This window comes from Anolis sagrei, chromosome Y (genome assembly GCF_037176765.1).
Source record: "Anolis sagrei isolate rAnoSag1 chromosome Y, rAnoSag1.mat, whole genome shotgun sequence".
NCBI classification, from domain to species: domain Eukaryota; kingdom Metazoa; phylum Chordata; class Lepidosauria; order Squamata; family Dactyloidae; genus Anolis; species Anolis sagrei.
Genome location: NC_090035.1, coordinates 28,267,161 through 28,293,172, shown reverse-complemented (window position 1 = coordinate 28,293,172; position 26,012 = coordinate 28,267,161). Strand labels below are relative to the sequence as shown.

Here is a 26,012-nt window from a genome sequence, read left to right as displayed (position 1 = left end):
TTCTAGGAGTCCAACAAATACTAAGAACATTGGAAGGCAATAGTTCATATTATTAAATGTGTGCATGCTTTAGCACATGTGCATTCACATCAGCGCTGTTTTAAATGTTGGATGCACCATCCACAAGTGGTTGAAACCATGAGTCTAAATCAGGTATGGGCAAACCCAGGCCCGGGGGCTGGATGCAGCTCCTTGGGCTGTTTTATCAGGCCCTCTTCTCTCTCACCATCCTATCCTTCCTTCTCTCTTTCCTTCCTCCTTTCCTCCCTCCCTTCTCTCCCTCTTTCTCCCTCCCTCCCTCCTTCTCTTCCACCCATTCGTCCCTTCCTTCCTTCTTTCCTCCCCATTTCACTCTCTCTCTTTCTCCTTCCTTCCTTCTTTCCTTCCTTCCTTCCCTCTTTCCTCCCTCCTTCCTTCCTTCCTCTTTTCCTCCTGGGGGATGTTTAGATGAGAGAAGAGAAGGTAGAGAGGGAACATGAGAACAATGTTTCAAAATAAAATAGTCAGTTTGTGCATACCTAAAAAAGTCTGCTTTTGCTACCTAAAACCAAACATTTACTAGCATAAATCCAATTGGTGCTCTCTATTTAAATGCAGTGGTCCTTTTGGATCCCTTGGGGTTGAATTCTAGGACTCCATCAAATTTGAAGAACATTGGATGGAAATGGTTGTGGCAATATGTGCACAAATGCTTGAGTGCGTGTGCATTTCCATCACCACCATTTAGATCCAAATATACACTAATGTAAATCAAATAGGTGCCCTCTTTTCAAATATAGTGCCCCCCTCGGAACTATAGGGCTTCTAGGAGTCCAACAAATACTAAGAACATTGGAAGGCAATAGTTCATATTATTAAATGTGTGCACGCTTTAGCACATGTGCATTCACATCAGCGCTGTTTTAAATGTGGTAGGATCCTTAGGGGCAAGTGACCATGTGCTCCTGCAATTTGAGGTACAAAGGAAGGCCGAAACTAAGACAAGTCAAACCCGCATTTTGGACTTTAGGAGAGCTGATTTCCAAAAAATGAAGGAAACGCTGAGCAGCATTCCATGGACACAGATACTAGAAGACAAGGGAGTTACGGATGGATGGGAATTTCTCAAGAGTGAAATACTCAAGGCGCAATTGCAAACCGTGCCAACAAAGAGAAAAAATAGGACAAGTGCAAAGAAGCCAGAATGGATGTCCAAAGAACTTCTAACTGTGCTAAGACACAAAAGAGACATGCACAAGAAGTGGAAAAAGGGAGAAATCACCAAAGAAGAATTCAAACAAATAGCCAACACCTGTAGGGAAAAGGTCCGCAAGGCTAAAGCACAAAACGAGCTCAGGCTTGCCAGGGACATTAAAAACAATAAAAAGGGCTTCTATTCTTATGTCAGTAGAAAAAGGAAAAACAAGGAGGCAATAGGACCTCTTCGAGGAGAAGATGGGGCAATGCTGACAGGGGATAGGGAAAAGGCAGAACTACTTAATGCCTTCTTTGCCTCGGTCTTCTCACAAAAAGAGAGTCTTCAACCTCAGCAAGATGGAGTGGATGAGGGATTGGAGGACATCCAACCCCAAATTGGGAAAGAAGTCGTCCAGGAATACCTGGCCGCTCTTAATGAGTTCAAGTCCCCAGGGCCAGATCAACTACACCCCAGAGTATTGAAGGAACTAGGGGAAGTCATTTCGGAACCATTGGCAACCATCTTTGAGAGTTCTTGGAGAACGGGAGAAGTTCCAGCAGATTGGAGGAGGGCCAATGTGGTCCCAATCTTCAAGAAGGGAAAAAAGGATGACCCAAACAACTACCGTCCGGTCAGCCTCACGTCGATACCGGGCAAGATTCTGGAAAAGATTGTTAAGGAAGCGGTCTGCAAACACTTAGAAACAAATACAGTCATCGCTAATAGTCAACATGGATTTATCAAAAACAAGTCATGCCAGACTAATCTGATCTCTTTCTTCGATAGAGCTACAAGCTGGGTAGATGCGGGGAATGCCGTGGATGTAGCGTACCTGGATTTCAGTAAGGCCTTCGACAAGGTCCCCCATGACCTTCTGGCAAGGGAACTAGTCCAATGTGGGCTAGGCAAAACTACGGTGAGGTGGATCTGTAATTGGTTAAGTGGACGAACACAGAGAGTGCTCACTAATGCTTCCTCTTCATCTTGGAAAGAAGTGACAAGTGGAGTGCCGCAGGGTTCCGTCCTGGGCCCGGTCCTGTTCAACATCTTTATTAATGACTTAGATGAAGGGCTAGAAGGCATGATCATCAAGTTTGCAGACGACATCAAATTGGGAGGGATAGCCAATAGTCCAGAGGACAGGAGCAGAATTCAAAACGATCTTGACAGATTAGAGAGATGGGCCAAAACTAACAAAATGAAGTTCAACAGTGACAAATGCAAGATACTCCACTTTGGCAGAAAAAATGAAATGCAAAGATACAGAATGGGTGACGCCTGGCTCGAGAGCAGTACGTGTGAAAAAGATCTTGGAGTCCTCGTGGACAACAAGTTAAACATGAGCCAACAATGTGATGTGGCGGCAAAAAAAGCCAATGGGATTTTGGCCTGCATCAATAGGAGCATAGTGTCTAGATCTAAGGAAGTAATGCTACCCCTCTATTCTGCTTTGGTTAGACCACATCTGGAATATTGTGTCCAATTCTGGGCACCACAATTCAAGAGAGATATTGACAAGCTGGAATGTGTCCAGAGGAGGGCGACTAAAATGATCAAGGGTCTGGAGAACAAGCCCTATGAGGAACGGCTTAGGGAACTGGGCATGTTTAGCCTAAAGAAGAGAAGGCTGAGAGGAGACATGATAGCCATGTATAAATATGTGAGAGGAAGCCACAGGGAGGAGGGAGCAAGCTTGTTTTCTGCTTCCTTGGAGACTAGGACGCGGAACAATGGCTTCAAACTACAAGAGAGGAGATTCCATCTGAACATTAGGAAGAACTTCCTGACTGTGAGAGCCGTTCAGCAGTGGAACTCTCTGCCCCGGAGTGTGGTGGAGGCTCCTTCTTTGGAAGCTTTTAAGCAGAGGCTGGATGTCCATCTGTCGGGGGTGATTTGAATGCAATATTCCTGCTTCTTGGCAGGGGGTTGGACTGGATGGCCCATGAGGTCTCTTCCAACTCTTTGATTCTATGATTCAAGAATTAAAAGGGTGTCCCATTGAGGAGAAAGGGGGGGAAACTGATATTCTGATGCTCTAGGATCCTCAAACTAAGGCCGGGGGCCGGATACGGCCCTCCAAGGTCATTTACCCAGCCCTCACTCAGGTCAACCTAAGTCTGAAACAACTTGAAAGCACACAACAACAACAATCCTATTTCAACAGCCAAAAGCAGGCCCACACTTCCCACTGAAATACTAATAAGTTTCTACTTGTTAATATTATTCTTCATTTTAATTATTGTATTGTTTTAAGTGTTTATTTTGCACTACAAATAAGGTATGTGCAATGTGCATAGGAATTCATTCCTATTTTTTTTACAAATTAAAATCCGGCCCTCCAACAGTTTGAGGGACTGTGACCTGGCCCTCTGTTTAAAAAGTTTGAGGACTCCTTCTCCAGAGACTAGGACACAAGGGAACAATTGTTTCAAATGGCAGGGAAAGAGATTCACCTGAAAAGATTAGGAAGAATTTCCTGGAGAGTGGCTGGTTGCCGCGAAGTGTGGTGAAGTCTCCTCTGGAGAATTTTCAGCGGAGGCTGTCTACCGTGGAGTGCTTTGATTGGCCGGGGTCTGGACTGGATGACCCTTGGGGGTCTCTTTCAGTTCTAGGTTCTAGGATTCTATATCAGGAGTAAGCAATACTGAATCGAATAGATACACTTTTTCTCTCCCACTCACCATCTCATGCTGACCAAGGCCAACCCTTTTGGAATCCAAACGTTTCCCATCTTCCCTTCACTTTCTGCCTCCGAAAGAGAAGAGGAAGGGGAGGAAAGGGCAAGGAGGGGACTTGGGGGGAACCTCTCCTACCAGCCTGCCCACCCCACTCTGGCCAGCCAAGTTAGAAAGTTTGCCCGTGCCTGGTGTAAACCCACGGATTGGTAGGAACCACTAGTTGCCCATTGAATCAACTATCCATTGATCTAATGGGACAACTTTGTTAGGTGACTAGGTTTAGGTCCTAGTTTTTCTTCTACAGAAAGAATTAGTGCGGCACTCTGGATAAGTATATACCTATTGAATTAACCATTCAGTGGCAACTGATGGCTTGTTTAAACTCAATTGATTCAATGGAACAACTCTACTTGGGGTGAGTGACTACATTTAGGTCATAAGCACTTGTGTGGCATTCAAAAACATTTCTTAATGGATAAGCAAGCCTTCATCTAGGATTCCCAGGTTCATAAAATTACAGAACAACAAACACAATATGCTAATACCATAAAACTAGAAGCAAAGAGGCAAAAAATGATTTATCCGTAAACAGCCTGACTTGGTAAAACAGTTGGTCAATTAACAGGGCATTTAAAATGCCTGGGGAAGCAAAAATAGTTGGATCTGGCATGCCAAAGAAAAAGCAAAAACGGGTGCCCAAGGGATTGCTCACAGGCTGGCCAAAAGCCTGTGGCACAGCTTTCCAAACTGTGTGTCGCAACAGATTAGTGTGTTGGCTGCAGTGTGTAGGTGTGTCGCTCAAATATAATGAGAGACCTCTGACTCTAGGTGAACTGAGCCGTAAATCATATATTTTTAAATCTATAAATGAAAGGTTTTCGTGATATGTGATTTGTTCCCATACATTTCATTATTACACTATATGTATGTGTCCTTATGTCTTATAAGGGGTCGGTCTAACTTCAGGTTTGCTAGTAAAACTGAATTGCTGTGTTTTGAAATGATGCATGTCTAAAAATGAAATGTTCGCAAAGCTCTGGCCTAAGGATTTCATGGCAGTTGTACCTGTATTTATCCAGATTTTCTTGTTAAACACCCATACGAGGTACCACTTCTCTGAGGCCAGTTTTCACCAGTTTGTGGTGCCAATGGAGATTTTTGAAAGAGCAAAAGGGTGGTGTTTCCTTCAGGTTCTGAGAGTGTTTCATACATTCCTATGTCTGGATTATTTTGTGCTATTGGATAGTCCCAAAGATTGGTGTTGAATGTGGTCTTTACCATGGAGGATTCCCTTGGACTTGTCTTCCCCATTACATTATTATTATTATTATTATTATTATTCTGACACAGAAAACGAGATACATATGCTGGATTTTGTTTCACAAGTCGAACACTTCCCAAGCATTTAGGAGTGTTTTGAATTATGATGATGATGATGATGATGATGATGATGATTATTATTATTATTATTATTTGATAGATAACAAGATTAGTATGCTGCTAGCTGTTGTATTTGATTACACCATGTGTCTAGGACTGTGTGATGTATTGGCGAATAATGCATTTAGATCCCAGTAGGGTGGCCTTTTGCAGCTGACGGATGGTAATGTTGTCAGCGCCAGTTGTGTTTAAGTGCAGGCCAAGGTCTTTAGGCACTGCACCCAGTGTGCCAATCACCTCATATCGTGTAAGCTGTTTCAGTTGCTTCTTGTCAGTCCTGCTGCCGCCTGGGATTGCAACATCAATGATCCATAATTTTTCCACGATTGTGAGGTATTCCCAACTTTCGCGTGGATTCTGTGCCCTTCGCCCTCTCCATTTCAGAAGGAAATTGTGGTAGCATATTTGTGCATGCTCCCATTGTAAATCTCCTCCTTCTTTCCTGACCCCAAACCAGGACTTCCACAGGCTCAAGACTGGCCAGTCCCCTCAATACCAGGACCATACAGCGGACAAGCTGATCGAGTCGGATAAGCTCCTCTATGTCTTGGATGGAGACACGGCCATTGCTCGGCACATGAAACACCCCCAGGGAGACATGATCATGGAGGAGTGAGTTTGGAGATGATTGGCGGTGGATTGTGCCTCTGGGGAGGTGGATCTTATGTCTCGTGATGGGTTCATTAGGCCAGGCATGGGCAAACTTTGGCCCTCCAGGTGTATTGGGCTTCAAAGCCCACAATTCCTAACAGCCGTCCAAAACACCTGGAGGGCCAAAGTTGACCCATGGCTGCATTAGGCTGTTTCCACTCCCCACCAATTTGGCATCTGTATTTAAACAAAATCAATACAAATCTGCTTTCTTTCTTAGGCTGTTTCCACTCCCCACCAATTTGGCATCTGTATTTAAACAAAATCAATACAAATCTGCTTTCTTTCCCTCAATACACACACTTCTAAATGCATTCTGATATATAAAAGATAGCATAAATCTCATTAGCAGAAGATAAGTGCAATAATCTCCATGGCTGCATCCCACCTCTGGAACTCCTTTCCTAAGGAGTTAAATATGCCCCCCTTCCTCCCCGCTTTCAAAAAACAGCTGAAGACATACCTTTGCTCACTGGCTTATGAGGAGGAGGAATAGTAGTTGGTAATACTGCCATTATACCTTTGATTAATAGTTGCCATTCATATCTGTGCCCTGCTCACTTCCCCAGCTCAGTTTTCCCAGAATAAGGAAAATTCCCAGCAATATGTCCTCAGAATGCACTTTACTACTGGTTTAGGATTGACTGCACTCCCTCATCTTTCTTTTAAAACCCTATACCAGATATATCCTACCTTGTTCATGCCCAGCATTTAATTTTTAATTTTTAAACTAGTACATTTGGCCTGGCCATAGGTTTTTAAATCCTTGTGTGCTACTGTTTATTGGTTATTGTTTATATGTGATTTATATTAATTGTATTGTATTCATTGTTTTTGTTTATTGCTTTTTGTTTTATTGATGTGTTGTTGGGCTTGGCCTCATGTAAGCCACTCCGAGTCCCTTGGGGAGATGGTGGCGGGGTATAAATAAAGTTTTATTATTTATTATTATATCTTGAGCAATGATTAATCAATTTGCCCCAAAGAAATGGGAAATTATTGTTTCCATTTGATGTTTGATGTTTTGTCTTAAATCTGTTACAACAGGCTGTGCTTTTTATTTAATTTTAGTTTGTTACGTTATAATTCGTATTTATATGTTGGGTTGTATAAAATTTGTTAGTATGGATGTATTATTATTGTATTCGGGCATTGAATGTTTGCCTTTTATGTTTGGAATCCGCCCTGAATCCCTTTGGGGAGATAGAGCAGAATATAAATAAAATTATTATTATTATTATTATTATTATTATTATTATTATTATTATAACACAGCAACATGAGTCCACAGCAGACACTCCACTGGCTAATGTATTGGATCACACGTCAGACACTTCCCAAGTGTCTAGAACTGTGTGATGTACCGGCGGATAATGCAAGCAGATCCCAGTAAGGTGGCCTTTTGCAGCTGGCAGATGGTAATCTTGTCAGCGCTGATTGTGTTTAAGTGCAGGCCAAGGTCTTTAGGCACTGCACCCAGTGTGCTGATCATCACTGGGACCACCTTAACTGGTTTGTGCCAGAGTCTTTGCAGTCCAATCTTTAAATCCTCATATCGTTTCATCTTTTCCTGTCGTTGTTGTTGTTCTTGTTGTTGTTGTTGTTGTTAGCCTGCTGTTATTCCTGTTCCTTTGTGGATATTATTAATTGAGAATTTGATTAATACATAGGGTTTTTTTCACATTTTTTGATTTTCCAAAAAATATGTACAGGATGTGGAAGTTTTCCTGCTAAAGCCAGCACATTAATGCTAACATTAACCTAGCTATTAATATCTTAATGCTAATTCATTTCAGCAAACATTATAAAATGACTTGGGTATGTTAATCATAATAAGTTAATGACACCGAGTTTAACATTATTTCCTTTCTTCAGCATCTGGCAGCTCAAGGAGAGAGTCAACAATCTGCGAGCGAAGCATGACCAGATCTACAACTTCACCCCACAGGAAATTGAGCCTCAAGTGAACTGGTCCACGGTCATCAATGAGAAACAGGTACGGTCAGGATGGCTACATAGAGTGCAGATACCTTCCCACCGAATAGGTACTGGAGCAGTACCTATTGATCTACTCACATTTCCATGTTTTTGAACTGCAAGGTTGGCAGAAGCTGGGGCTAACAGCGGGAGCTTACACCACTCCCCAGATTCGAACCTGCGACCTTTCAATCAGCAAGTTCAGCAGCTCAGCGCCTTAACCCACTGCGCCACTGGGGGCTCTTAGAGGTTTTTTTTCCGTGTCAGTAATGACTTGAGAAACTGCAAGTTCCTTCTGGTGTGAGAGAATTGGCCATCTGCAAAGACATTGCTCAATTTAAAAATAGCATTGTGTGTTTTCTTCACTTCTTTAGGTGTGGTAGACCCTTAGCTTGAGCAAAATCTATACCAATAGATTTTGGGAAATGTGTCAAGCAATGTGCCAAGCCTCCTTCTTCATCAAAGTCCCAGAAAAACAGTGCTCCTTGGAATCTGCTGTGTGGAAGCTCCCGTTACCATATTATTGTGTATTTTAATACATGTATTGCAATAGTAATAGGAGCCCCTGGTGGTGCAGCCCCTGGTGATGCTGAACTTGCTGACTTAAAGGTCAGCGGTTTGAATCCGGGGAGCAGGGTGAGCTCCTGCTGTTAGCTCCCACTTTTGCCAACCTAGCAGTTTGAAAACATGCAAATGTGAGTAGATCAGTAGGTACCGCTTTTGCCCGCAGACACCTCCAAGTCATGTGGCTAGCATGACTTCATGGAATGCTGATCCATGCAGTCATCCTGGCCACATGACTTGGAGGCGTCTATGAACAACGCCAGCTCTTCAGCTTAGAAATGGAGATGAGTACCACTGGCCAGAGTTGGACACAACTAGACTTAATGTCAAGGGCAAACCTTTACTATTACTTGTTGTAATAGTATTATATTCTATGTGTCTATTTTAACTATGTTGTAACCTGCTTTGAGTTGGGAGGTCAGGCAGGTAACAAATAACATCACCATCATCATCACTATCATTTATTATTATTATTATTATTATTATTATTATTATTATTATTATGTTGTTGTTGTTGTTGTTGTTGTTGTTGTTGTTGTTGTTCACTGATGGTTTGGCCCTGAAGTGCAAAACAAAATCAGAAATCTGTCTTCAGGAAGCAAAGTAGGGCAGCTTGCCTATCAAGTGCACCCGTTGTTAATAGAGTGGGCCCAGAAAAACGTTGGAAACAGAGAGCAATAGGCACCTGGGTCTCTCTTTCACTCTAATGTTGATTTTGCTACTTGTGCAGTTGCCTTGTCAGCTTCCATTTGCCAATCCCCCAAATCCTCCCTAGATGGGAAAGCTTAGCCTGATGAGCAAGTTTGCACTGCTGGCTTTGCAGTTCTGTTTGGGCTGCCGGACATGTATATCCTCTTAGCCACGTGCCTTTTCATGTTGGCTGCGCATACCAACCATACACTTGGATTTGGGAGAAAGAGAAAAGAAAATGTAGAATACTGCAGGGGAAGGAACGTTGCTTGATCCTAGACACAGCACTTGGAAAGTTACTTATGAAAATAATTCAGGAAACCCTCCAAGGGTTGCTGGACGGCAGCTGCTAGAATTCCTGTGAAGGCAAGGGCTGCTTGGTTTGTAGTCCAGCAATAACTGGAAACAGGACTATTCCTACCTTGGAATTAAAGCAATTCTTCTAAATTATCACTATCTCTAAAGTAGTTAATTGCAGCCCTACTGGCTGTTAGGAATTGTGGGAGTTGAAGTCCAAAACACCTGGAGGGCCAAACTTTGCCAAGCCTGGTCCAGGGGAACTATTCTACCTGGGATTAACAGTTGGATATAGGCTGCGGTTTTAAACATTGGGTTTTTCTTTCCTGTTAATCCCTTTGCTTCTCAAAAGACAGGCAAACAGTAACTTCAGTAACTTAAGACAAGGTTTGGGATGTTGCACGGTATGGTGCTGTGGTAGAAAGCACACTCTCCTCTCATTTATCTCATTGCCATCTCAAAACGAGTAAAGCAGGAGCCAGCTTTTGGTCCATAGGATCTTTTTCCTCCCTCTTATTCATTTTATAGATATATTAAAAGTAAACTTTATAAGTTATAGGTGAAACATTATCCCTTCACTAGTCAGAATTATAATGTATACCAAACTCTAAAACCCAGGTGTAAAAGTATCCCACTTCGCTGACACCAATTTGTAACAGGATGGCCATTCTAATGCCACCGAATGCCACCAATTTGTAATAGTGTGTTCCTCTTCGCCAATTTGCAACGAGATTTGTTTTACTGTGGTTATCAACACTGGCCAATCTGCGAAGTTATTCCACCTACTACTGTTTAAATCTCCTACGGTTTGCTAATTTATAAAAGGTGTGGATAATTATAGATGTAATTCAGGTAACTGCCACCAACGGGAGGTAATGCTGATGAGAACTGGTTCCCCAGACGCAGATATATGGAGATGACACTCCAGCGAAGTGGGATACTTCAAACAAAAGTTAATAAGTTTATTTTGAACAAAGCGTATGGTTGCAGGCTGTTGGTTTACTTAGAATAACTTAAAGAACTTGTAGAACTTTAAATGTAACTTGGTTTGCAATACAGATCACACTTCTGTATAACACAACTTGTATTTGACTTTTACTGTAGTGAAGCACTTTCTTAAACAATGTTACCTGAGGTGAATAGCCTTCCTGTTTGATCCTTTCTTGATCAAACCTTAGATCTCTAGTTCTTTCCTAACTAGTGATCTAAACAAGCTTTCCTTAGTCTTCTCTGACTAATGAAACTAATCAGGTTTTCCCCTTCAACCTTCCTAGATTGAAGAAACCTCGCTGTTCACACACACTGCTTCTCCACTTCCCTCTCTCCTCTCTCAACTGCTCACTCTGAACTCCAAACCCTAACTAACTGCTTCTTTTCAAAATGCAGATAGATTTCTCTCGCTAGGCTCCACCCACTTTCCACTCTCTTCTGCCTGGTCTCCTTGGCAACGCCACAATGGATACAACCAGTTATCTCTAGTTTTCAGCTACTGTTGCCAACCAAATAGTTAAACAGTTCAAATACATATACCTAGTTTCAATAACTTCCTTACACCAGGACTTTGTAGAAAGGAGTCATGGCAATTGAAATAGTATTGAATTGATATACAGGCAGTCCCCAAGTTATGAGCAAGATAGGTTCTGTAGGTTTGTTCTTACTTGAGTTTGTTTGTAAGTGGGAACATGTACAATTTAGAGAGGGTCATAGTAGCACAGCAGGTTAAATTGCTAGCAGCGAGAAATCTGCTAGTTGGAGGGTTAGCAGTTTAAAGCCACGAGTCGGGTTGAGCTCCCAGCCATCAGCTCTAGCTTCTGCCTACCTAGTAGTTTGAAAGCATGTAATGTGAGCAGATCAATAGGAACCGTCTTGGCAGGGAGGTGAAAGGGCGCCCCCTGCAGACATGACGGCAACACGGATCAGAGAAATTTATGGACAAGAGGCTCATCAGCATGAAAAAAATGGAACAAGAGCTCATCCCCATGGCCGGAGCTGAGCATCACCTCCAGACGCCAAAGATGGAAGTGAAAGGCCTTTACCTCTGTATCGTATATCATTGCTGATTGTGAAAAAAAGGCATTGAATGTTTGCCTCATATATGTAAAACTGCAATCCATTGAGTCCCTCAGGGGAGATAAAGTGGAATATAACATAGAGAAGGATTAACACCCCTATGGTGTTTGTTTTCCTTTCTGTGCCCAATGCTCAGAAGATTTTGCCTCCCTTTCTGTCTCAGTAATAATTGGATTTTGAAAATATTGGCTTGTTGTGGAAACAGGGATTGGTAATAAAACCTCTGATGAGACCCCCTTTCTTCACGATAATAACTCTACCAGGAGTGGATTTCCCTTCCTTCCAAGGGGAGGATTTCTTTCACTTCCTGTTGTCTAACCCCCATTCTTAACTATGAGTCATTTGTAAGTTGGATGTTTGTAACTTGGGGTCTGCCTGTACTTGTGTGGTGTGGATACCCAAGCTGGGTCAATGATCTGCATTGTGTCCTTGTCTTCTTCCTTTGTATTGGATGCCAGGAATGTAGGAAAACTGGACCTAACCCACCTTGTCTTTCTCCATCAGGAAACCTTGAACAGCAAAGGCTTTGGAACAGACTTGCCATCCGTCAGTGGCCAGGTGGAAGAGCACAACATTTTCCACAATGAAGTGATGGCAATTGGCCCCCACATCACCAAGGAAGGCAGCCATGCGACACCAGTCTCGGATGTATGTTCGTTTCCTGGATTCTTTTGATACCGTGTGGGATGGGAAGAGGGAGCATCAGTTCATCCATGGATGATATAAATTGGGATCAAATTGATGATTTTGAGGGTTTCTGACTCCCATTTGTCAAAAGAGAAATAGCAAAAAAGACTCCCCCTCCTCTCAAATTTTGGCTGTTGAAGTGATAGAAAGTTAGACATTGAGGGCCAATTAAGTGTCTTTTTTGTGTGAGAGCTCAGTATTGGTATTCGAAGCAAACCCCTGGGTTCAGTATGGATTCCTGAGAATCCTAGAGTTGGAAGAGACCCCATCCAGTCCAATCCCATTCTTTCAAGAAGTAGGAAAAATCGCATTTAAGGCACCCCCAACAAATGGCCATCCAGCCTCTGTTCAAAAGCCTCCAAAGAAGGAGCCTCCACCACACCCAGGGGCAGAGAGTTCCACTGCTGAACAGCTCTCACAGTTGGGTTCTTCCTAATGTTAAGGTGGAATCTCCTTTCCTGTAGTTTGAAGCCATTGTTCCATTGCATCCTAGTCTCCAGAGCAGCAGAAGACAAGCCTGCTCCCTCCTCCCTGTGACTTCCCCTCACATCTTTATCCATGGCCCTCATCATGTCTCCTCTCAGCCTTCTCTTCTGCAGGCTAAACATGCCCAGCTTTATCCTAAAAGTTCCCTTAATCTAAAAGTATCCCCTGCAACTGCTATATTACTTCCAAGACAGCAAGCACTATCTTGATGTGTAGATTCACCCTGCTGTGGCCTCCTGCCATCTCACAGATATTTGAGTTCTTCTCCATTTTATCGGAAGGGTGCCATTTTACTATGCCATGCTATATATTGGGACTGAGATATGGGAAGAGATCTTGGGATGTATTTGCTTTGGGATGCATCTGCACAAAACATGTAACTTTTCCTCCACAAACAGAGCAGTCACCCCTTTTTTGTGTTAGGTGCGACTTGAGAAACTGCAAGTCGCTTCTGGTGTGAGAGACTTTGCCATCTGCAAAAACGTGGCCCAGGGGATGCCTGCATGCTTGATGTTTTTTACCATCCTTGTGGGAGGCTTCTCTTCTGTGCCCACATGAGGAGTTGGAGCTGACAGAGGGAGCTCAACCCGCTCTCCCCAGATTCGAACCACTGATCTGTTTAATGTCTTTGTAATGTCGAGAAGCCACCCTGTTTCATGTAAAGGTTATAAGGCTCAATAACACCTTCATCTGTTTCCAGGAATATACAAGTGGACTCCAGGTGAAATACCAGAAATTGCTGGTAAGATATCTTTTTGGAAAGGCTACAATGATAAAGTTCTGAAATTTGGCACAGAAAGAAATGGGGAATGATGTCTAGCTCAATCGAGGATGCCTTTGAGTCAAAGGACTGATAGATTTTAGGAAGGAAGAATAAGGAGCATCAATTCTGAGTTTGTTTCTTGATTAGCAAGCCATGGATTGCAGAACTATATCAATAACACAGAGACTCCGTGTTCTCCCCCAACACGATTAAATACCTCTATTGTCACCAGAATCCTTCTCAAAATGGTGATACACTTCATTTCTGGATGAAGATAGAGATATTTGGGAGCATCGCTTGGTGGGGAATGCATCCATGGTGTATCCGAAGGTGGAGAATTGACTTCGCAACCTCCACCTCAATCTGAGACCCTTTCTGAGACTCTTGGGTTTGTTTTGGAGGATTTTTTTTTCCATGGGAAGATGCAGACAAAGTTGTTGAACAAGATGTGAAAGCACCAACACAAAGGCAGGGAATGAGGTGTTCTCAATGGAGCAGTGAATATAATTCATTTGGTGCTTTTGAAAGTAGTTCACAGTAAACAAGGAGTAAGGAACAGCAAGGAAATGTGGCTTGGAGGCTAGCTTTGGTTGTCCAGGTGTTTTGGACTTCCACTCCCAGACACCCCAATGATAAGGGATTAAAACACCCTGGAAAGCTAAAGATTCCTCAGCTTTTTGATGGGTGAGATAATGATCATTGTGGTCTGTGAGTACAAGGGACCTGGTTAGCTGAGTGGGATTTTGGAGGAAGTTCATGAGATCATTCCCTGCTGCCCTTCTTCTCTCCTTCCCTCCTTTGTCCCCATTTGTCATGGTTCACTGTGGTCTGAAATCTCAACATCTGGAGGTGGGAATAGGCTAAAGACTCTCTTCCAGATAGCTTTGAGATTACCTTTTGCAGGTTGAAGCATGTGACCTTTGATAAAGCATCATTTCTGCTTATAGTCAGGATCCCAACAGCGGCAGCAGGACCTCAATTCCCTGCAGGACTACATGCAGCGCTGCACCAACAAGCTTTACTGGCTGGATCAGCAAGCCAAGCACCGGATGCAGTATGACTGGAGTGACCGCAACCTGGACTACCCCAGTTGCCGACGCCAATATGAGGTATGCCTTTCTCCCCAAGGCCATCCTCCCTCAGCATCCTTGGCATCTCCCCATTGATCTTGTCCTATGTCGGACCATAAAAGTCATAGAATCAAAGAGTTGGAAGAGACCTCATGGGTCATCTAGTCCATCCCCTGCCATGCAGAAAAGGCACAATCAAAGCACCTCTGACAGATGGCCATCTAGCCTCCAAGGAAGGAGCTTCCACCGGACTCTGAGGCAGAGAGATCCACAGTTGAACAGCTTCTTAATGTTCCGGTGGAATCTCCTTTCCTGTCATTTGAATCCAAGTCATTAGTAATGTTGCTTGTATTGGAACTCAGCCACATCCTGCACAAGTTTCTAGTCCTCAACAAGGAGATAGGAAGATGAGATCCCCATCGAGGTGAGTTTGCCTTGCGAGGGATCTGGGTTACAAGAAGACGCAAGTGTACCTGTCTCTTTGTTTATAATCTTGGCATAGCTTCTTCTGATACTTAAACTTCTTTTTCGTTGCTGTTGTTTGCAGGCTCACATCGAAGCAGCCCTTTCCCTATTGCTTTCTTTGTCTACCTGACCTGTCACTCTATTTTCTCCTTCTACTGTTTGTTTGACTCCTTCTCAGGGAGACACCTCTTTTTCTAAGCCAAATCAAAACCCCACTTTTGTTCTTCTCCTGTGGGCATGCAGAGAGACAAGATGTCTCCAGTGAGGGGCTGTTCATGGAAATCTTTGAAACATATGTCTTTAGCAGTCCTATGGCTTGTAAGGATTCTGAGCAGGTATAATCTGTTGGCCGTCTTCATATTTTGTAGAACTTCATAAACCGGAAATTAGAAGAAAAGGAAGCAGCTATTAATAAACTGCATGAAGATGGCAACCAGCTGTTGGCTGAAAACCATCCTGGGAAGATCCCCATCGAGGTGAGTTTGCCTTGCGAGGGATCTGGGTTACAAGAAGACGCAAGTGTACCTGTCTCTTTGTTTATAATCTTGGCATAGCTTCTTCTGATACTTAAACTTCTTTTTCGTTGCTGTTGTTTGCAGGCTCACATCGAAGCAGTCCATGCCGACTGGAAAGAGTACCTCAACCTGCTCATCTGCGAGGAAAGCCACCTCAAGTTCATGGAGGACTACCATCAGGTACTTTGAAACCAAGGGCAAACTTCAAGATAAAAAGGGTTGCGTATGACCAATGTTGGGAAAGTTTGGAGAGTTGAATCCCTCCAAAAGGTTAGAAGGGGTTGTGGTAGCACAGCGGGTTAAACTGCTAAGTGCAGGAAATCTGCTGACCAGAAGGTTAGCAATTTGAAGCTGTGAGTCGGGGTGAGCTCCCACTGTCAGCCCTAGCTTCTGCAAACCTAGTAGTTCAAAAGCATGCAATGGGAGTAGGTCAATAGCTATCGCCTTGGCGGGAAGGTAAAAGGGTACCCTATGCAGACATGCTGGCAAAACACGATTGGAGATGTATATGGATAACAGGGTCCTCGGCATGGAAAAATAGAACAAGAACACCTTCCCATGGCTGGTGTTGAGCATCACCTCCAGACACCAGAGATGAAAGGGAAAGGCCTTTTCCTTTGTCTGTGTATTGTATGTATGTTGTTGTTGTTCACTGTATAAAAGATATTGAATGTTTGTCTTATATCTGTATACTGTAATCTGCTCTGAGTCTCTCCGTGGAGATAAAGCAGAATGTAAATAAAGTGTATTATTATTATTATTATTATTATTATTATTATTATTATTCCACCAGTGAGCTGCCAGGATAACTTTTCTAAGCTCTGAGTATATCCTTCCCACATAGCAAGAATACCAAAATGCCATATGACAAACTGAAAGGAAAGATAGCCCTAGTTTTTCTTTTGCAACAGAAAGCGCCCCCAGATTGTGTTGTCAAAGGCTTTCATGGCCAGAATCATTGGGCTGCAGTGAATTTTTCAGGCCATGTGGCTGTGTTCTAGTAACATTCTCTCTGGATGTTTTGCCTGCATCTGTGGCTAGCGGCATCTTCAGAGGTCTGTTGGTAGTGAGGCAAGTGGAGTGTATATATATTAGGCCTGGGTAACAACGGAAAAATTTGTTTCTAAAATCGATTTGTATTTGGGTTTTTTTTTTGTTTCGATATTTAAAATAATTACAAAATTTTCCCTTAAAAAAGTTCGGTATTTACGAAATTTCGTAAATGTGAAAAAAATTACAAAACATTAACGAATCGATTTCCGAAACAATAACGAATCGATTCGTTAATGGTGGACGCGACCGCGAAATACACTAAAAAACCTCCAAAAACTTCTGAAGCTTCCCTCTCCCTCTGTTGTTGATTGTTGGTGTGATATTATATTTTTTTTCACTAATTAAACAAAAAACTTGCCCCAGACATGCAGAAATAATAACGAAACGACCTCAGAACAATAACGAAACGAATACAATAACGAAATACGAAGCATTTACAAAACGTGTTTAAAAATTCGTTTTTTAAAAAAAATGCTCCAGAATGGTTCGTTATCGTTTTGTAATTGAAAAAAATAACGAATTATTAACGAATTACGAATTACCGAAACGAAACCGCCCAGCCCTAATATATATATCTGTGGAATGTACAGGGAGAGAGAAAGAACCCTTGTCTCTGGCAACATTCAAGTGTGAATGTTGCCATTAACAAACTTGAATAGCATTGAGCAGCCATGAAGCTGCAAAGTCAATTAGTAACAGTATCTGCATAGAGGTAGCTTGACATTTGTTACCTGGAGGCATCCTCAGTATTAACTGACACTTGATTGTTTGCTGTCTGGAGTTCTCCTGTTTCTGAGTGGTATTCCTTATTTACTGTCATGATTCTGGTGTTCTTTAATACTGGTAACCAGATTTTGTTCATTTTCATGGTTTCCTCCTGTTAAAATTGTCCACATGCTTCTTGTGATTTTAGTCACTTCTCTGTGTAGTCTGACATGACGGTTTTATTTATTTATTTATTTATTTACAGTTCTTATATTCCGCCCTTCTCACCCCGCAGGGGACTCAGGGCGGATTACAGTAAACACATATATGGCAAACAATCAATGCCAGTTTGACAAACAACATTTAACACACAAATACACCGAGGCTATTTAACTTTTTTTCTGGCCGCCAGGGGAGCTGCTGCTTTTCATCATCCATCAACGACACCGATGAAGTTCTTCCGCATTCCACATTCCCCGGAGTCTTTTTTCTTTATGGCCTCATAAATTAGTTAAATTTAACCTCCCACACAAGGTGGTACCTTATTTTCCTACTTGACAGATGCAACTGTCTTTCGGGTTGCAAAGGTCGACAACGGGCTACACAATGGCTGGACACCCACTCCAGCCCGGGCTGGCTTCGAACTCATGACCTTTTGGTCAGAGTGATATTAATGCAGCTGACACTCAGCCAGCTGCGCCACAATCCCGGTTTTCAGAGTGGTCTAGAAATTCTGTGTCTTCAAATAATATTCTGTGTCCAGGATGGTTCATCAAGTGCTCTGTTATAACTGCCAGTTAACACCTCTCAAACTCAGGATGCCTCCAGGCAACAAAGTCCAATCTACCTCTATGCAGATATCTTCTCTGATTGACTTTGCAGCTGCGTGGCTACTCAGTATTACTCAAGCATGCTAATTGCAACATTCACACGTGCTTCAAACAGACAAGGGTTCTTTCTCCCACCCTGGACATTCCACAGATAGATATACACCCCACTTACCTCACCTCTAACAGACCTCTAAACAAACCTCTGAGGATGCTTGCCACAGATGCAGGTGAAACATCAGGAGAGAATGCTACTGGAACATGGCCACACAGCCTGAAAAACTCACAGCAACCTACTTTCCCAGGTTGGTCATAAAAGACTGTGATTTCGTTTTATATATTTCTTGGGATTTTGCCAATGTGTCCAGTTGGTTTGTTGGGCTGTTTGTGTCAATTTCTTGGACTATTCCATAGATATAGATATATAGATACCTTCTGCCAACCTAGCAGTTCGAAAACATGCAAATGTGAGGAGATCAGTAGGTACTGCTTCTGTAGGAAGGTAACGGCGCCCCATGCAGTCATGTTGGCCACATGACCTTGGAAGTGTCTACGGACAACAGTGGCACTTCAGCTTAGAAATGGAGATGAGCACCAACCTCCAGAGTTGGACACAACTGGACTTAATGTCAGGGGAAAACCTTTACCTTTACTATAGATATGGGGAAACAATAGGACATTGTTTGCAAAGGTGATCATATTGTTTGGTATGATATTGTTTGGTATGATATGGGGAAACAATAGGACATTGTTTGCAAAGGTGATCAAAGGTGATCAAACAATAGGACATTGTTTGCAAAGGTGATCATATCCATGGGGCTTACAGTTGAAGGACAACATTTTCTCCTTTGATGGAGGGGATAAGTTTTTGGACCCATCAGTTGAAGACCAAAGGCCATTTTCTTTCCTTTTGGAGAGAAAAAGCAGGGTATAAATTTACATAATAATAATAATAATAATAATAATAATAATAAGAAGAAGAAGAAGAAGAAGAAGTTGAGAAAACAGAACTTGGGTGCTTTTGACTAGGCTTGTCATCACTTTGTAGGGTTTGCTGCTGGTGTTGACAAGTAAGGCAAAGAGGGATGGAGCTTCCCAGATGTTGCCTCATCTGAAGAGTCACTTGAGTTTGTAATTTTTTTTATGTAGTTCCAAAAGGATGCTAAAGATGCCCAAGAACTCCTCAAGAAAGTAGACATGGACCTGGACCAGAAATACAGCCCGGATTTCAAGGACTGCTATCAAATTGAATCCTTGCTGCAGGAGCTCGAGGCAAGTAATCTTTGCAAAGGGTGCCAGCATCAGTGCTATGGGGAAAAGCTACGAGGTTGTGGGGAAAGGGAACTCAGGGGTCGAATCAGAAACTCATCAAATGACCCTAGGTGATCACACTCTCTTAGCTTCAGAGGATAGCAAAGGCAAACCCTTTCTAAGCAAATATTGCCATGGAAATCCTCTACACCCCAAATGTCCCTTAATGCTCTCAGTGAGTCAAGGGGGCATTTGGCACATTTTGGTGAACTATTTTAGCACTTTTAAGTTGGAAGTGAGCTCTGGTAATGTCCTGTTTTGCAAAAGGGCGTCTTCTGACTCTAAAAAGTGTGTGCCAAAATCATGGCCCATGGGCCGAATCAGCCCCTTCATATCCTTTTATGTGGCCCTCCTCCAGATGCTAAACAACAACTTCTGTATTTTTCATCATTAGACATCATTACTAGAGCTGATGGGAGTTGGGATGCTGCAGTTTGTTCTGTCAGGACACCAGGGTTTGCATTTAGAAACAAGGCTTGTGCATAGGGTATCTGGCTTCGAAATGTTCTTTGACCTTTCCCCAAACCCAGAGCCAGAAGTTGGGTTGCAACTCCCACTGTCTGCAGTACACATGATGGATAATCAAAAGTGATAGAAGCTGTTGTTCCCTAACATCTGGGGGCCTAAACTGGGCAAAAACTAAAGAGCACTATGAGCACTATATTAAATATATATTTATGAGCACTATATTAAATATTTATCTGTATCCACGGATTCTCCCATCCATGTACTCAACCATAAGACTGATGTGGCCCTTGATGAAAATGAGTGCATAATTCCCAAAACATGATACAAATGAGCATTATTTAGATACAGTTGAGCATTATTTAGAGGCAAATTTTGGAGTTTTTTGGTGGGATGTTTGGAAAGCATAGACCCTCAAGGTCTCTTTTAGGGCAAATGTGGTCCACAGTTGCCCCATATATAATAGTAACAACACAACACAAATAGACCTTGCAATGCTGAAGTGCAGTTAGTTCTGTTCTGTGGATGGGACAAGGAGCTGTCTATCCTCCTCTACCGCCTTTGCTTGGGAATGAATTTTATTATGGTCTCAGATCAAAAGTTCCTTGTGCTTCCAGGACCAGGAGAAGGCCTTGGACAAGTATGATGATGTGGTGAAGTCCCTGCAGATGCGCAGCCAGCAAGTGCTGCCTTTGAGATACCGCCGGGAGACCCCCCTGAAGCCCATCCCAGTGGAAGCTCTCTGTGACTATGAAAGTGATCAGGTTAGAAGCCCCCACTTTTGCCAAGTTCTCCTGGCTGAAGGATCCAAATACATATCATGGTGGGACTCCCAATGGCAGAACTGGAAGTAGGGCAGGAATAGTGACAGACCCATGGGATGCTGGTGTCTGCAGAGATTGGATGATGTTGGGCTTTAGCGCAGCAGGTTAATCACCAAGCTGCAATAAATCTTGCCAACAGGAAGGTTGATTGTTTGAGGCCTGGGTCAGGGTGAGTGCCTGACTTTAGCCTAGCTTCAGGCAACTTAGCAGTTTGAAAACAAATGTGAGTCGGTAAATAAGAACCGCATTAAAGAGGGGAGGTATTTTAGGCATGGCGTTTCAATCAGAAAAAGGAGGAAGTTTACGAACAAAAGCTCTTCGACAAAAAGATGGAGCAAGAGCACCCCCCTGTGGCCATAACTAAGCACAGCCTCCAAAGATGCCAAAAGATGGGGAAAGCTTATATATACCTCAATCTGTTGTCTGTCTTGTCATTGTATAGTCAGTACTGAATGTTTGCAGTATATGTGTTTTGTGAACATCCCTGAGTCCCCTTTGGGGTGGGAAGGGCAGAAAATAAATACTGTAAATAAATAAATAGCGAAAATATATTAACTAAGATACTTTGGAAAAAACTCAGAAGAAGAGAAACCCATCATTTTCCAAGGCAGTGTGCCATTGCTGCTCCGAATCCACAGGTTCAGCATCCATGGATCCAATCATAAACATCTTAAAATATTATTTTTTTAAAAAATCCAAGAAGCACTATAGTATATAATGTATAATATGATATACCATAATATAATAGAATTGGTCCTCTGTATCCATGGATTCAACATCCATGGATTCAACTCTCCACTTCTTGAAAATATTCTTAAAAGTATTCTTAAAAGTCAGATGTTTATAACTTAGAGACTACCAGTACATGACTGTCTATGTTCCCAGTGCCAGCTCTCACATGGGGCTAGATACACGTTGCACAAGAACAGCGGTGACGTCTGGGAGGTGACGGACAGCACTGGAAATGTGATCAATGTGCCCGGCGTCTGCTTCATGATTCCCCCGACAGATCCTGAATCGTTGACCCTTGCTGACCAGTAAGTGCTTCTTAGCTTCGGCTGCATTCACAAAAGCAATAGAAATTGACTCTCTGCATGCTTCTGTACTGTAGAATTCGTGCAGTTTGACACCACTTTAAGTGACTCAATGCTATTGAATCATGGGTGGCATAGTTTTGCAAGATCTTTAGCCAGAGAGTGCTGGTGCCTCGCCAAACTACATCTCCCAGGATTCCATAACATGGAGCCATGGCAGTACAAGTGATGTCAACCCACATCCATTTCACAGTGTAGATGCAACCAAATGGTTGGGTAGAGAGGGTTTTTGGATTTTGGAATATTATATTGACTTGAGTCTCATGAGCTATTTAATCATATGCACACCTCAATTTTCAAATCCCCGAAATGCTTCCAAATGTAATGTGCAACAACAAACATTGCTTTGTAATTTCATCAAAAAGTTTAACATTACATTGGCTACCTATTTAGGATTCCTTTTTTAAAAAACAAAAGTGTTAGAGAATGCCTTTAGAGTTCTACCTATGCTGTAGAATGAACCTAATTGCTTTGATTCTATGCAATGGGATAATGGGGGCTGTAGTTTTACAAGGCCCTGAGCCTTCTCTGCCAAAGAATGCTGATTCCTCACCAAACTACATATCCCAGGATCCCATAGCATTGAACTCTAGCCATTAAATTAGAGATGAGGTCCTTCAGAGGAGCTTCCGGTCCACTTCCTAAAGCAGCTTTTCCCCTTTGGCGCAGTCATTTCGCCATGAGGTGAGCATTAGATTTGAGTCAATAGGGCACTTATATTTGCAAAGGGAGAAAGGGGGACAGTGACACTGAGTTTAAATTCAAGGAGTCCTGAGAGGGGAAAGAGAAGGGGCAAAGGGGAGAAGACTGTTTACACAAATACCCACCAAAAAGTAGGTGCCTCTGGTGGTCAGCACACTTCCACCCTTTTAAATAAAGTGACTGGGAAGAGAAATGTATGACTAGTCCCCTTTCTCCAAAGACAAAAATTGATACCTAGCAAGAAAAAAATAGCTTGCAGATTGTTTCAGATTTCTGGATAAACAAGACTCAATCTATATTGGTTTTAAATAAAACTGCTAAAGAAAACCCAGTGAACCTGCTGCTGAATGGTGAGCCAAACATTATGCCATTTCTGTTGTTACAATGGGTCTCCTCTCAATTAATCTCACAACTGAACTTAGCCCTCTGTAGTGATTCAAATCCAGCACTTCCTCCTTTCTGTTACATTCTCGTCTTTATTTTAAATCCAAAAGTGCTTTTATCTCTCAGTATTTTTCTGATTTGCCCCATCTTTTCATTCCAAAGCATCGCTGGCCAGTATCAAAGTGTGAAACAGAAGACAGCTGGCACAAAGAAGCTTCTGCAACAGAGATACGATACATTGAAGGCTGATGACGCAGGAGGTGAGTTGTTCCTGGGGAAGGTCTGGGGTCCAGTGCAACAACAGTAACCACACACTTTATTTATATTCCGCTCTATCCCTCCGAGGGGACCCAGAGTGGATTACAGTATTATGTGTATATACAGACAAACATTCAATGCCTTTTATGCAGTACACAAACAAAGGCAACAGTTTCCCTTTCCATCTCTGGTGTCTGGAGATGATGCTCAACTCTGGCCATGGGAGGTGCTTTTGTTCCATTTTTCCATACTGAGAAACCTGTTTTCTGTAGACCCTCTTGGTTGTGTTTGCCAGCATGAATAGAGCTCTGTGGCAGGAAGAAATATTCTGTGATATGCAAAATATTTGAAAAAGTATTTGGAAAAATATAAATCTGAAAATCAACTTTGGATTTAGCCACAAACCAAGCCCTATGCTGATAAGGAGGCATTCCCTGCTGTAGCCTCATGCTATTTGCACAGATGGTTAGACTTTCTCAATTATTATTATTATTATTAGTTTTAATATCATAATCACCATCATTATTAAACTCTCAATGGACCTGTTCATCCTATTATTTGGGCCTTATTTTACCACTGGTATATAATGCAGGCCCCCCTGGTGGCGCAGTGAGTTAAACAACTGAGCTGACGAACTTTCTGACTGAAAGGTTGGTGGTTCGAATCCAGGGAGCAGGTTGAGCTCCCGGTGTTAGCCCCAGCTTCTGCCAACCTAGCAGTTTGAAAACATGCAAATGTGAGTAGATCATTAGGTACCACTTCGACGGGAAAGTACCGGCTCTCCATAAAGTCATGCCAGCCACATGACCTTGGAAGTGTCTACGGACAACACTGGCTCTTCAGCTTAGAAATGGAGATGGGCACCAACACCCAGAGACAGACACGACTAGACTTAATGTCAGGGAAACCTTTACCTTTGCTATATAATGCAACTTGAGTATCCACAGGGGGTCCTGGAACCTAGCCCCAGGGAATGCTGAAGGCCTGATGAATGAGTCTTATTGACTGATAGTAAGTGGACCCATTTAGTTTTCAACCAGAAATGGAGATAAATCTTTTCTTTGTCTGATGTTTTTGTCTCAGATGCGGCCAGTGTACAAGGACGGCAACTGCTGGCAGGATTGGAGAAAGTGAATAATGAGCTGGACAAGCAGGAGAAGGCCATCACGGCCAACCTGCGCCCACCACTTGAGCAAAGTTGGGCGATTCAGGACAGCGCGGAGCGGTCAAAGGACCTCAAGGTAAAAGCTAGCTGGGTTTCCGTGATGGAGACAGTTGGCTAAAGGATGAGTTGGTGAAATGGGTTGCTTGCATCAGTTTCCCAGTCTACCAGAGGTATGGGATGTCCTATGTCTTGTGTCCAGCTTATCATGTTGGTTTTAACTTGTTCCTTCTCTGTTGCCCAAATTAAGAGTTGATTATATATTTTCCTTATTATTTTTGTTTCTGACTTCAGTATTTTGTCCCAGAAGATTTTTCTGGTTTTGAAGCCTAATATTTTGTCTATCAAAGTTTTCTTTTAGTGGAACCATGAGATGTTGGAGTCTGTCTGTGTCAGTTCTTCCCTTGATTTTAATATTATTTCCTTTCCTTCGGTCTTTACGAGTTGGTTATACGTTAACCATATATTCCTGGGTATTTCCCTTTTATGATAAGCTTCATTAGGGGAGAACCACATTGGTGTTTTCTGGTATAGCTTGTTTTTATATTTGTTCCATGTGGAGATTAGTGCGTCTCTTATGGGATGATTTCTGAAGCTTTTTTCTTTCTTACCTCTCTCTCTCCATAAATAGGTGTGCCAGCCCTGATTGATGTCGAATCCCTCTATTGCTAGGATCTTCTCTTTTTCCAACAGCGTCCACTCTTTCAGCCAGCTCAGTGCTGCAGCGTCATAATATAATTGGAGCTCGGGAAAGGCCAAGCCTCCTCTTTCTTTATCATCTATTAAATTTACCGCACTTATTCTATGCTTCTTGTTGTTCCATATGAATCTAATTATTTCTTTTTGCCACTTCTGTATTAGCTTGTTTGTTCTGAGAATCGGGAGTGTTTGAAATGTGAAGAGGACATCGGGAAGTATGTTCATTTTTACTACCGCTATCTTGCCTAGGTGTGAGAGATTGAGTTGTGACCATTTCTGTAATTTGTTCTTTATTTCAAACCATTTTTTTATAATTATTTTTTATCAGCTGATTATTGTTGGGAGAAATTGTTATTCCTAAATATTTTACTTTTGCGGCCACTTTTATTCCCGTCCTTTCTTGTAGTCTTTCCTTCTTTTCCTTATTCATATTTGATCCAGAAAGGACAATTATCCATCCATTTTCACTGCTTATTTGCTTATATTTCCACAAGAGCTGGAGGAAAGACGTCTGTTCAACCGGCCATGGTAACTCCGCCCCCCCAGCATTTATGTTCCTTGATGCGGAAAAGGCGTTTGACCGGGTTAACTGGAATTTCATCAAGGCAACAATAAGGGAGATGGATATCGGATATTACTTTACAAATGCAATCGAAGCCATTTATACAGAGCAAGGTGCAAACAATGGTGAATGGACAACAATAAAAAAAATCTCGATATCGAAAGGAACAAGGCAAGGATGCCCCCTTTCCCCATTGATTTTCATCCTAACTCTGGAGATCCTACTCCAGAGTTTTAACAATGATTTGCGTTTTATCCCTATTAATTTTCAGTCCTGCCACTTCTCCGTACTTCTCTATTTCTATTAGCCATTTGTTTGTGTTGTTTACTGGATCCTCTATAAAACACACTACGTCGTCTGCAAACGCACGTGTCTTATAAGAGTGTCCTTTTGTTCTTAATCCTTTTAATTCTGGGTTCTTCTTTATGCTGTTTAG

General features: G+C 42.4%; 1 protein-coding gene across 1 annotated transcript in view; it reads left to right on the top strand.

Annotated features, from left to right (window-relative positions):
• LOC137095146 (periplakin-like) overlaps positions 1-26,012 on the top strand; it is an 85,362-nt gene that overhangs the window by 36,316 nt on the left and 23,034 nt on the right. The window contains exons 3-14 of the mRNA XM_067461452.1: positions 5,753-5,907; positions 7,822-7,942; positions 12,049-12,192; positions 13,418-13,459; positions 14,428-14,589; positions 15,384-15,491; positions 15,615-15,710; positions 19,265-19,387; positions 20,509-20,655; positions 21,601-21,752; positions 23,058-23,155; positions 24,237-24,394. Coding sequence (XP_067317553.1) covers positions 5,753-5,907; positions 7,822-7,942; positions 12,049-12,192; positions 13,418-13,459; positions 14,428-14,589; positions 15,384-15,491; positions 15,615-15,710; positions 19,265-19,387; positions 20,509-20,655; positions 21,601-21,752; positions 23,058-23,155; positions 24,237-24,394 — 1,506 coding nt within the window. The remainder of the gene's footprint in view (positions 1-5,752; positions 5,908-7,821; positions 7,943-12,048; positions 12,193-13,417; positions 13,460-14,427; positions 14,590-15,383; positions 15,492-15,614; positions 15,711-19,264; positions 19,388-20,508; positions 20,656-21,600; positions 21,753-23,057; positions 23,156-24,236; positions 24,395-26,012) is intronic.